General features: G+C 39.0%; 2 protein-coding genes across 2 annotated transcripts; one reads left to right on the forward strand and one right to left on the reverse strand.

Moving 5' to 3' along the window:
* The first annotated feature begins 589 nt into the window (after positions 1 to 589).
* LOC101305658 (putative F-box protein At3g16210-like) lies at positions 590 to 1489 on the forward strand. The gene has a single exon (XM_004297807.1). It carries the CDS (start codon positions 590 to 592, stop codon positions 1487 to 1489), a length of 900 nt encoding a protein of 299 aa, XP_004297855.1.
* A 4234-nt stretch (positions 1490 to 5723) lies between these two features.
* LOC101291419 (mitochondrial outer membrane protein porin 4-like) lies at positions 5724 to 10873 on the reverse strand. The gene is made up of 7 exons (XM_004296367.1): positions 10809 to 10873; positions 9976 to 10040; positions 9592 to 9659; positions 8018 to 8128; positions 7842 to 7928; positions 6818 to 7026; positions 5724 to 6236 (listed from the first exon to the last, which is right to left on the reverse strand). The coding sequence occupies exons 2-7, from the start codon at positions 10022 to 10024 to the stop codon at positions 5930 to 5932; spliced, it is 831 nt and encodes a 276-aa protein (XP_004296415.1). The 5' UTR covers positions 10025 to 10040; positions 10809 to 10873; the 3' UTR covers positions 5724 to 5929.
* Between the last annotated feature and the right edge of the window lie 2062 nt (positions 10874 to 12935).

Here is a 12935-nt window from a genome sequence, read left to right on the forward strand (position 1 = left end):
CTAATGAGCCGTGAACCTTAGGGTTTGTGTATTGATATAAGACTGAAACAAGAGAATTTATAGTATTCGATCGGTAACCCTATAGGCTAAAGTGTAGAAAGACATACTTGACCCTTATACACATGTAATATTAGTTTTTAAATGGTCGTGTACAAGGGTTATATATTATATAACCCGACTCATCTAATAAACATGTTATGTGGGTGCATTTCTTGTTGGCGGGTTGACCCACGGTGGACTTATTTATTAAATGGGTCATGACAGATTGACCCGTTGTTGACCCGTTTTTAATCGTGCAGGTTCTACCCGTTTTATTTCATACAGGTTTCAAGTCGCATTGTCGGGTTGTGTCGGAATTGACAGCCCTTTAACTATAACGTCTTATTGGGTGAAATTGAAAACTTTCGAAATACAGAGAGCAAACAAAAATTACAGCATGGTAAATAGTAATTTCCTAGTTACTTAGTTAAACTTCAGAAAATATATATAGTCGTAATATATGGGGAGGGAGAGGTTAAAAAGCGTACCAAAATCACCAAGAGCGGGATTTCTAGGGTTTTAGCTCCATCGATTCCAATTCCACCCCAAAATGAGGAACAGAGCCAATCTCGGACCAAATTCGAGGCCAGCGCTCAAATTGCTATGGATGATCAGAAAACGCAAACAACCCTCCCTCTCTTTCCTCTGTTCCACAATCCCGGACGGCTGTGCCGCGGTTCTCACCGGCCACGAAGACGTCGTCGTCGAAATCCTCGCAAGACTGCCGGTCAAAACCCTAATGCGATTCCGGTGTGTCTGCACGACATGGCGTTCGCTTATCGGCTACACCCATTTCGTCAAGAAGCACATGAAATACGACGCCGAGAGAGGCGTAAACGACGCCGATATGCGGCTGCTGTTCTCCATGAAGCCGCCCAGCACCATGGGCTTGGTGGATTTGAAGGACGCTGAGCTGGATTCGAAGACATTCAGAGATGACGGCCGTGTTCCGGTCAGAGAGCTTGAGTTTCCGGTATGTCTTGATTTCGTTTCGGATATAGTGAATGTTGGTAGTTGCAATGGGATTATTTGTGTTCATTTTGACAAGGATTATGTGTTGTGGAACCCTTGTACTGGAGAGCACAACGTGTTGCCGAAACCGAGTGGTCTTTCTTGCTATCCAAAGTATTATGGATTCGGTTATGATGAAATTAATGATGATTACAAGGTAGTTTTGGGGTCACATAGTGAATATGATGTGTATGGTCCGATGGAACCAATGATTCAGGTGTTTTCGTTGAGGAGAGGTACATGGAACACTTATCCCGGCCCGAGGAACAGTAACAGGAGATGGACTTGCATGAGAGGGCAGGGGGGTTTTCTGAATGGAGTGCTGCATTGGTTGTGGCTTGAGGAGTCGTCCTGGGATACACCAAGCACGGAGATTATGCCTTTTAGTTTAGCTGAGGAGAAATTTCTGGAGGTGATGCCGATTCCCTGGGATGAATAGGGTGGAATTTTGATTTCCGGGAATCGTCTCTGCGTACATCATGACAGAGGGCCGGTGAGGATTCTGGTGATGAAGGAATATGGGGTCAAGGAATCATGGACCGAAGTGCTGTATCTGACTATTTTTACTGTACCTCAGATATATGATGAAATATGTATGGTGAAGCCTCTGTGGATTCTAGATAATGGGGATGTTTTGGCGTACACAGTACAACAAGGAGGCTACTTCTCAGTATATAAACCAAATGATAAGGCATTTAAGAATGTTATCAGGCCGAAAGGGAGTCACAGGTGATACGAATTACTAGGCGGATACTATTAATAACGGAATTATTAATAGTACTGAAACACACAAGTAATACAGTTCGAAGAAAATATATTCCTCTCTTATTATTGTGCAAAAGGGTACAATGATTATTGTCTAATGCATTCTCTCACAATAACACTAAACAGTTACCTTTCTAACTGTGTCGCTCTCTGATGTCTAGAACTAAGCTAGGCACCTCTATTTATAGAATCTAAAACTCTATAAATTTTTATCTAACTTGGAAACTGCTCCTTAACTAAGTTAGACAACTAATCCCAAACCAAGTTGGAAAACTATTCCCCTAACAAGCTAGAAAAGCTATTTCCTTAATTAACTTGGAGAAGGAATCGGTTAATCCATTAAAGGCTAGGATACACCCGTATCATGGCTCCCCCTTTTAGGAACTTAAACTCCCGTTTAAGTTAAAATTGAAGATTAGGAAACTCAAGAGTTCCCTTCTTTTTGCTAAACCACTTAGCTTTGCTTGGAACTTGACCTGCACTCCCAATACGAAACATTGTTCGTTCCCCTCGACGTGTCGTAGCCACTTGACGCTTCAAAATGTAATCTTCCAGCAATGGATCTTCTTTAAGGCGCTCTTTACTCAGCCTTAACCATACGAAGTCGCTAATACCAAAGTTACAAGGTACCCGATGTTTACCATGTCTAGCCTTGTACTTTGCTTGTGACTTCTCAACATCTTGACTTAAGTGCCCTTCATGTGGACGTGTTAACAAGACAAATTTTCTATAAGCATTGACTAATATTTTAGCCTGAGTCGCTGCTACCAAGCTTGCCTCTGGTGGGAGAGACGCCGCCCGGATAACGAATCGTTGTCCGTCTTTTGTAAATATGTACTTCTGAGCCTTCTTTTCGTAGATAGCATCTCTATCCCACAAGAAAGGATTTCCCAGAATCACCTGACAAACATCCAATGGCACCACATCGCATGTTACTTCGTCGATGTAAGATTCATGAAGAGTGCATTGACTGGTAATACTTAGTCTTGTGTCATTCTGAATCCATCCTAATGGATATGTCTTCAGATGTTTGACCGTTTGAAGACCTAACTTTTGAACCAAATCTTTCGAGATAAGGTTCTTCTGACATCCCAGATCCACAATGGCATCAACTAAACTGGTCTTCACCTGCAGCTTTACAACAAAAAGCTGCTCCCTGCGGTTCTCGTCGTCGTTCTCTAACTGTGTCCCTGCCATAAGGTTGAGCCTCGCATTTGGTTCAGTCATTCATGGTACTTCTTTTACCTCGTTTGTGATTAATGTTGTCTTCTTCCTATCCTCCTTGTGCCGTAACACTCTTGGTTTAAGGTGAGAAAATTTCACCCAACACTTATCTGCCACATGGCCTGTTCCTTCGCAGTAATTGCAAACCAAACATTCTTTCCCATCAAACTCACCATTTTTATGCTCTTCCGTTTTGGTATAGGAATCATTCGACTTACCCCTAGTCTGTTTTCCATCTCCCTTGGTTCCGTTCCTCTTGAACTTCTTTTCAACGGCGATGGCTTTTTCGCTAGCTTCTTCAACAGATTGTACCTTGAACAAACTCAACTCCCTTTGGAGGTACTCATGCAGTGCTGCTTTGTACTTCATAAATACCGAATACTCCATCAGGGATATATCTAGAACCATAGCTTGATTCTGGAATTCGGTAGTGTACTCTTGTATGGACTGATTGACTTTCTGGCGCAAGTTATGCCACTTGTCCCATCGTTCCTCCAAAAACCCTACTGGATAGAACTTCTTTCTAAGCAATTCTATGAACCGCTTCCACGACACTACCTTCTCAACACTATTCTTCCGGTAGGACTTCCACCAAGTTAAAGCGTGAGATGATAATTTCAGAGTCGCATAGGTGATCTTCTCTTTCGATGTAAAACGATGGAACGTAAAATATGTGTCAAGACACTCCATCCAGTCATCCAACTTGTCAACGTTGACGCTACCGTCGTACATCGGGACTTCAATCTTAAAGTCAATTTTCAAGTTCCGAAAAGAACCTTTTCCTTCTTGTTGCGAGGTTTTGTTGGCGTTGTCTGACTCCCTATCTGATTCGGATTCCTGTGACCCATCTTCTGATTCTGAAGGCGCATCTTTCGGCTTCTCCAAAGGTTCCTCTTTCGTTAACAGTTGTTTGAGGAGGATGGCCACTTCCGAAAACTCAGATTTCATTGACGCCACCTGATTCTCCAACGCAGCAAGTCTCTCTTTTTCTGGTGTTTCATCACCCATCTTCTTTCCTCTTGATCTTGTGGTATTTTCCAAAGACACAAGAGCTTTTCCTAGCTTTCTGTAAAATGAACGAATCAGGACCATGCATCACAAGACTCCTCACGGATACGGTTAGCTCTGATTACCAACTTGATACAAATTACTTAGGTGATACTGTTAACAGCAGAATTGCTAACAGTATTAAAAACACAAGCAATGTAGTTTGAAGAAAATGTATTCTTTTATTATTGTGCAAAAAGGTACAATGATTATTGTCTAATACCTTCTCTCACAATAACTCTAAACAGATATCTCTCTAACTGTTTCTCTCTCTCTAAACAGATATTGTTTCTGTTTCACTCTGGTCTAAACAGATGTTGTCTCTGTTTCACTCTGGTATCTAGAACTAAGCTGGACACCTCTATTTATAGAGACTAAATCTCTATAAATCCTTATCTAACTTGGAAACTACTCCTTAACTAAGTTAAACAATTAATCCCAAACTAAGTTGGAAAACTATTCCCCTAAGTTGGAAAACTATTCCCCTAACAAGCTAGAAAAGCTATTTCCTTAACTAACTTGAAGAATGAATCGGCTAATCCCTAAAAGGCTAGGATACACCCGTATCAACAGGTTTGAAGCAGTCACTTACAGAGAAACTTTAGTTTCACCGATAACTGGCAGCCTCAAAGACATCTGACAACATCATTATTTGTTGGCGAGCTACTGCATTCTTTCTACGAACCTTGGTGGAATCCCACAGAAGAGTTGAAAGGAGTTGAACCGGAATGTCTATGAACCTTTTGCAAATTTAGGGCAGGGCGAGATTGTGCTAACCATATGAGAACTCAAAATGAGCTTTGAATCACAATTGATTTAGTTTTGTGCTGTTCTGCGAGCTGAAGTATATCACATCACATCACACAGGTGTTTATAAGATGTAGTAGCAACTTTTCAGTTTTCTGTGTGACGGCTGTATTCATTATTCTTAGGTTTTTTTTTTTTTTTTTTTTTTCGTAATAGTTATTCAGCAGTCTATATTTGATGGAAGTCGCTCTATACACCCAGCGAGTTAGATGGTCGAGAATTCCACGAACAACCCAAAATATGTCATGTACCACTTGAGACTGTATTCTTCCGTTTTCTTCATGCTCACCTATAGAACATTTTTATGTTCAGTCATTCTTCGACTCTTGGTGTACATCCTCAACATCTCCATATATAGTGGACTCATGGAGTGATGTCACTTGATATAATGTGAATGTGAACATAAAATATAAAGGTCCAGTTAGCAGAACCAACAATTTATCAAGTATGCCCGGTCCTACCGCATTAATCTGTATGATCTGGTGTTTTTGTTCATCTGGTGAAGACTAAAAATGTGTCCAACTCTTATGGTCCTCTGCTGATATATTCTATTCTCCCAGACAGATGAGTCAGTCATCACAAAACAACTAGCGTTTGGTTACTGGCTTGTACAATTAGAATGTGACTAAACATGAAAAATAATAACGTTCTGTAATAATTCTGTTTTAATTTATAATGAAATAGTCTCATATCGGTCATGAAAATATTACATTGCAGAATAGGCAGGATCCCTCCTGTTAGGGCACTGGGAATGGAAACAAAACAAAAGAAAAACAAAACCATATAATTCAGAAAGTAAAATACACTGGTTAGCAGATTAACCGTTGTGAAAATTCAAAGACAATAAATGTTATGAATATAAGATTTTCCAAAATTGGGTCCAATTTCCCCCATAATGCTGTAGAACATTTAACATTACCCCGAATCTTAGTTTTTCCACTAATTTGGCTAAAACCGATACTCCTCGACTTTGGGGTGGGGGACAAGATCAAATAGATCAATTACAGAATATTATCAAGCATGTGGTTGCAACTTATCAAGGCTTGAGCGCAAGGGCAAGACCAAACTTTGGGGCCGCACTACTCGCCTTTGAGTCATACTCTCCTGAGAAAGTAATTAGTGACTTTGGTCTCCATTCACGCTGCCATAGTAAGGCAGCTTTCCCACTGTCGGAGAAGCGTGTTTTCACCACAGTATGTGAATCAATTGAATGGGCACTTCCCAAGGTAAAGCTATTCTCCAATGTAGAAAATCTATGGGTTAGTTCGGCAGCAACCGTAGTGCCGCTGGAGGACTTAACATCATGAATATAAGTTGCCTTCAAAGTCTCTCCTTTGTCCGTCCTGCATCAATGCAAAAGGAAACGAAAACAATGAGTAAATTGAAGGGCACAGTCAAGAAGTTAGTCAAATCATGGATGCCGCCCAGATAATCCTTGAACTTTGAGATTTTTAAATTGTAGAACATGAAATGTATGATTCCTAAAACCATGCATCATTTCGATTCCAATAACTAAATTAATTACTATACACTGCACGTAAACCAAAACTTAATGAAAACTACAAAAAATGCCACACAAGTAAGAACACCTGCAATTGCAGATGAGGTTATCTACTCCTTACCATGAACTTCACATCGACTGCAAAGCCCTGGACCCTATCATTTTCTTTCTATCATTTTGCCTGGGACATTTTGGGAAAACAAATATACCAGCTTTGGTACAGACAAAAGAAGCTTTGGTCCCCACTCCCCACAATACCAGCTTAAAGGCTAGTGGTCTCCTTCAATTGAAGTGGAGATCAAACAGTCAACCTGATCTGGGAGGGAGTGTATGCTTATTGTATTCTTGTAAGAGGGAAACGAAAAAGGGAAACACGCATGATTATTTTTACAAGCAGAAACAAGAGGTTTCATCAGCACTTACAGCAGAAGGGCAGCAGAGAAATCTGGTTTGTTGAAGCTGATCCCAGCATTGTATTTGGTCAATAAAGAAGATGCTGTGTCAAATCCAATTTCACCACCCAAACTAAGATCCTTACTTCCAATTGTTGCTGATAACTCTAAAAGAGGGGCCGGGTTAAGGCCTATGCTGGAATCAATAGCTGCATGAGGATGAAGGTACTGCACATCCAGCTGCAATCACATAAAGAAACAGAATCAAAACCTTTACCAGAAAGAATCCGTTTGACAAAAATGTTCACATTTAACCATCAGTAACATGTGTCCTAAAGCTAAGTTCTATAGGAAAAGAGTAAGTTCTAAGGGAGAAATTATTTCATTATTGTAGGCATAAGAATAAAATTTAAATGAATTCTAAATTTAAACCAGTCACTGCTTGTTTCACCGCAATATGTTAAAGAATTGTGCGATACATGGTGATACTTGCTTTATGCAGACAGCTAAGGGAGCAGCCGTTTTTCAGATGAAAACCCACCCATGCTTTGAAATTTACTTTTAACAATCAAATCCACTTCTTGAAGGCTTTGAAATTACAAGCAACATCTGTGTAGAGTCGGTAAACTGTACAGACATGATGAAAACATAATTCCAAATGACTAGAAAAATCAATACAATTACACTTTTTCTTTCAACATTCTCATCCCATGAGTGGAATTATCTTCCTACCATATGTCAAAAGAACACAAAATCCAATGACTGTTCCATGAATCGAAAAGACTAAAGTGAAAGCAGGTATCAGACTGCAAAAACAATACAAAATCCAAACAAATAAAACTACAAACATAGTGACAATATCCCTGCAGACCATCTTACAAACATGTGCACAGGAAACTACATATCAAACAACTCTAATTGCAGGAAACATTATTGACAACATCCCGGGGAACAAATAAAAAAGATGCACAGAAGAAACCATTTATTAAAACCACGTATATTGGAAAGCCATGATTCATTCTTTTTTATGGTTTCTCTGAGCTACATTTACTGACCTTGCCAGATTTGTGATCAGGAATTTTGAAGCTACATGTTATTTTGGTATTTGGCAAGATATCAGTGCGAGTCACTTTGGTAGACACCTGCAAATAAATATAAGACACACTTATGAGGAAGAAATAAAGAAATCTGGCAAACATGGAAAATTTGATCACTGAAACAAAATCATTACATTAGAATACGTATCAACTTTAACATCCACAGTGGTGTTTCCACTCTTGTACAGGGTATTTATATCACCAACAAAAATCTGGTCTTTCTTCACACCATTAGCTGTAAGTCCCTGAAATATAAAGATTAAAAGAATTATTATTCATGACAACAAAGTGGAAATGGAAGAAAGGGAAAAAAACACACACTGTTTTCTATAAGCAATAAAAGCATATGGCAGAATATTTATGAGCCTCAGCATCCACTAGGCTTCGACTTTTTAGATAAGATTTGATAAATAAACAGAAGGTACTACCAGAGTACCAGGACACCAAGCAGTCAACACTACTATCAAGCTAGAGAAACTAAAAGAACACAACAGTTAATATGCTATGTCATCGCAAGGAAGCACAGGCACATAAACACCAAGAGGTAAAAAGTTTTATTCTTGTGTCAATTGAAGGCGGAGACTAGCCCCATTTGAGTTACAATATAGTTTAGTTTAGGATGAGAAAGACAGTAGCACAAACATACACAGCTTGCAATGAGGTAATGATGAGATGGATATGGATAGACATATATGCATTAGATACATTTAAAAATAAATTTCATAAATTTTTTTTTTTTTCTAACAAGGCATTCTAATGCAGGGCAGAAACTGAAAGTTTCTGTCTTGTGGCTAGATCAGGGGTAAAACTCTTGAGAACGGAGATCTGAAGGGAAAAACAAGCAAAAACAGAGAGGTTCTTGCTGTAGGATTAAAGAAGGAACGATATATTGAGTTCTAGGGCAGAAAGTCCCAAAGAAACTCTATGTATAATTTTATTCAAAATAACAAAGCTCACTTACAAGACTCTAAAAGGCTAGATATATAGGCAATAGCAAACCCTAACAAAACAGGAAAGACTTACAGAAAAATAATAAAACATAAATAATAATAATAATATCCTAATTTAGGACTTTCTGGATGCTCCTGCATCACATTCAAAAGTTGAATGAACCTGAGACCCATCTGGAAGAGATTAATGCTGTGAAAGACCATTAAATATGTCCTGTCTTAGGAAGCAGCGAAGAGTAAAGCTCTTGCAATTTTTAACCAGTGTGTTTAACTGGGTGAAAACGAAATGAGCACAATGTCTATATCTAAATTTTTGTTTGTCGATGAGAAGATAATATCAAAAAGACACTTCTGCATATATATACTGGTAAACCACAACTAAAATTTGACTGAAACTGCATAACCAGACATCTTTAGGCATGCACTCAAGCTTTGTCTTAACATGAAATTTATTTTTCCGTACATAGGCCCTTTGACACTGCCACACATAGATCATCAAAAGTAAACTGTAGAAAGATTGAATCTTTAAGGGTTCAATTGAGAAAGGCTTGATTAACTTTTTAGATGATGGTCTATACTTTTACTGACTTCCTCCTTTGCTGAGGCTCTAATAACTATACAGATTAGTTCTAAGAAAATAAATTACAGAACTCTGAGATAATAAAGCATATATTTATGTCTCCGCCAAACAAACCATGCAGCTAATATGAAAACTTGCAAAAGAACCTAAACCGTTGAGAGTGAACTTCATATAATACCAGCCCAGTAGAGCCCACCACCGACAGGGTAAACTTTTGGTCAAAGTTGTAGTCCTTGGTCAAAAGGGCTGCAGCTAGCAAGAAACATTGTAAGCAACTTACCTTACAACTTCAAAGAAAAGTATTTTAGTAAGAAAGTCCAGCATATAATATGTATGTTGCACGAAAAAAAACAGAAAAAAAAAATAACATGGATTTTACGAGAACCACAAGCAAGGAAATAGACCAGCAAGCCACGTTAAGAGGCTTTGTCTCTTCCACTACGTGGCTTCCACTTTTCACGACTAGAACAATACAGAGAGCTCTTTCATACAGATTATGGTTTAAGCATTCAAGCAACTCAAAATAAAATTAATCCTCATGCAGCAAACTAAAGCATGATACCTCTCGCTTGCTTGCCGATATCTGAAAATGGAGCTGGACTGCTTCCCATATTTATTTAGAATATACTGCAAGAAAACAGAACGTAGATTGTATTTATAAAAGATTCAAGTAGCAGTGATGAAATACATGCAACGCATTTTCCTCCAAAAATAAAAATAACACACACCCAGAAAACTACATATACAAATACCTGAGTTATAACTTATCTTTCAACAGGTAAACACATAAGATCCTAACGTAAAAGTAATCCACCAAAAAGTAAAATCGAAGCAGGGTACACAGGTCATCAGCCAAAGAGAAAAAGTTGACATTGTACTGTGTCAGAGAATCCCAATTGAAACAAGTGACGTATAATTTATCAAACAATATGTACGCCTCGACAGAAAGAAGTAATGATTGATATCACATTAATCCGCAAACACATACTGAAGTTTCAAGACCAAAAAGTTCGAGATCTCAATACCAAATAGTACTTTCATCACTTCAAATTAACTCTCACCGAGCTTACAATAAAATCCAGCTACCCAAAATTCAAATCCAAATCTGGCCATATACTACGTTATTGGGAAAACGGGATTCGGGTCCTTGAATCAAATTAAAGCCTCCTAACATGTTAGAGTGAAACAAGAGAGTGTTCGAGAACTACCCAACTCAACTATAATCAGAACTTCACCAAAATAACAAAAATACAGACATTGATTTTCTCAAACAAATCCAAGAAAAAGAGTCAAAAGAAAGAGTGGAAGTGGTAGATTCGAATATTGGAGTATGGAATGAATGACATACAGAACTAGAGGGAGGATAGAGGGAGGATAAAAGAGAAGCAGACTTACAGAGAGAGAGGATCGGCGACAAAACCCTGAAGCTTTTCAGGAGAGCCGAAAAGGAAGAGTGTGGTGCGAAAGAAAAGAGAGAGAGCCAGCAAGTATGAATCGGGAGGCACTTATGTGAGGCGGAGTGTAGTCTAAGCGGGTCGAGGTCGAGATTTGATTGGACTGGGGATTGCGTGGCAGGTGGTGATTGGTCTGGCAGTGAGAGGAGGGATTTTGACGGCAGGAGACCCTTTTGATTTACCGGACCGGAGTAAACAGGGGAAATGACGCTTTTGCCTTGCGATCCTGGGTTTGCTGGCTGTCATTTTTTGTTGTCGCCTAATTGCTACGGCTAAGTTTGGTATCGTTAAAAACTCAACTTTCTAAAAACTCAGTTTTAAATAAACAACCTCTAACATACTTTTTAAAATTTTGGTTATTTAAACTAAAATGTTCTAGATAACCATGTTTTAAGATCTTACCAAACAGAAAATTTATCTAAAATGATGATTATAAGTGATTTTAATCCCTAAAACTCAATACCTCGTATCTCACTTTACAAGTTTACTGGTCACAGGAGGGTAAACGACGACTTAATTTACTTTTCACTTCAGATGGACACCTTAGAAGACCCAAAAAGGTTAACTTTTTTTACCCGTTATTCTTTTGAGAAATTTCTCTTCAAGAACATTGTAGAGCATGATAAACTAAACTCGTGGATACGTGACATCCTTAAATTGGAATTCGTAAGAATAAACCGTGAGCTACAAAAGTTTCGTTTTGGGTCATAGTTTCTGAAAGTTAGATTAAAGAGGCAAAATGGACTTTTTACGAATTTGGGTTTCTAAGGCTGAAAAGCCTAGAACCCTCTCGCTCCCTCTGGTGTTTTTCTCTTTCAGCCTCGCATTCTCTCTCTCCCTCCTTTTTCTCCCTCCCATCTCTCCTTCTCTCATCTTTTGTCACTTACCGGAAACGGTATATCCGGCCACTAGTTTTCATCGCCGCCATCACCCCTTTGAGCTAGCAATCAAATCCAACCATACTCTACTAGATTGCAGCGATGCACGACGTTCAATCTCTTAGCACAGACTCGACAACGCTGCCCCTTCAATCCTCTTCTCATCGTACCGTCTCTAGTGAGCATAATCAGACTAATCAGGCATCGAAGCCTTCGAGCCTTACCGCCGATCGACATCAGAGAATAACCGAACACACCATGGCTGGGGCTATGATCCTTCCTGTCTTCGGTTTCCAGCTTGTAGTTTGAACCGAGCCAACCACCACCAAGATGACCAAAACCCCACAGTTCCGATCTCTGGTTCCGGCGAGAACCATTGCAGCTTTAGTTGAGTGCCAGATGCCTAGACTGATCTAAATAGGTAAATATTGCTTCCCTTCCTTTGTTGAGGTCTTAAATTCGATACAACTTGAAGGTACCTAATTATTATCTGTTTTGGAAATTCTGAGGTCTGGAGACTCTGGAGGATTCGAGGTTTGTGGGTTTTAGCAATTATTGAGTTATGGGGAAGGAGGTGGATGTCGGAGCAGTTCTAAATGAAACTGATTTTGGTAAGAATCCATGGACCTTGTTTTATGACATGTTTCGTTAAGAACTTAATTGTTTATATGGTTGCTGCCAGCCTGCCACTATACATATATATTAAGGTTTGATAGTGATAGATTGGCAGCAGACTCATTATTGGTCAATTTGGAAAAGAAGAGTGGTAATGGTCTGAGTGTCTGGAGTTGTCTTGTTTCTAGCATTGTGTACTTGTCAAGTTGCTTATCAAAGTTACGATTATATGAAGTAGTGCAATTGATTTTGAGTATGGTGAGGTTGTGGATAACAAGTTTAGTTGTGCGACTTGAGTGAATATTGGATTATGTGATGTGGTCATTACGTTAGAAATGTTGCTATGATAATTAGGATGGTTTTGTTAAATGGAGAATCTGACTCCAATTATGGGAAATCATTGCTGGGTGAAGTTGGTCTAATAAAGAATTTAGGTAATGATTATTTCAATTGAGCATTGGCAGAAAAAAGAAGAAGAAAAAGATGGTTATTCCGATCAACCCTTGCTCAAAGTAACTCAAATTGCGTTGCTTGTGTAAGAGTAATGAAACATCACGTAAATAGGTCCAATTGGG

This window comes from Fragaria vesca, linkage group LG4 (genome assembly GCF_000184155.1).
Source record: "Fragaria vesca subsp. vesca linkage group LG4, FraVesHawaii_1.0, whole genome shotgun sequence".
Lineage (NCBI taxonomy): Eukaryota > Viridiplantae > Streptophyta > Magnoliopsida > Rosales > Rosaceae > Fragaria > Fragaria vesca.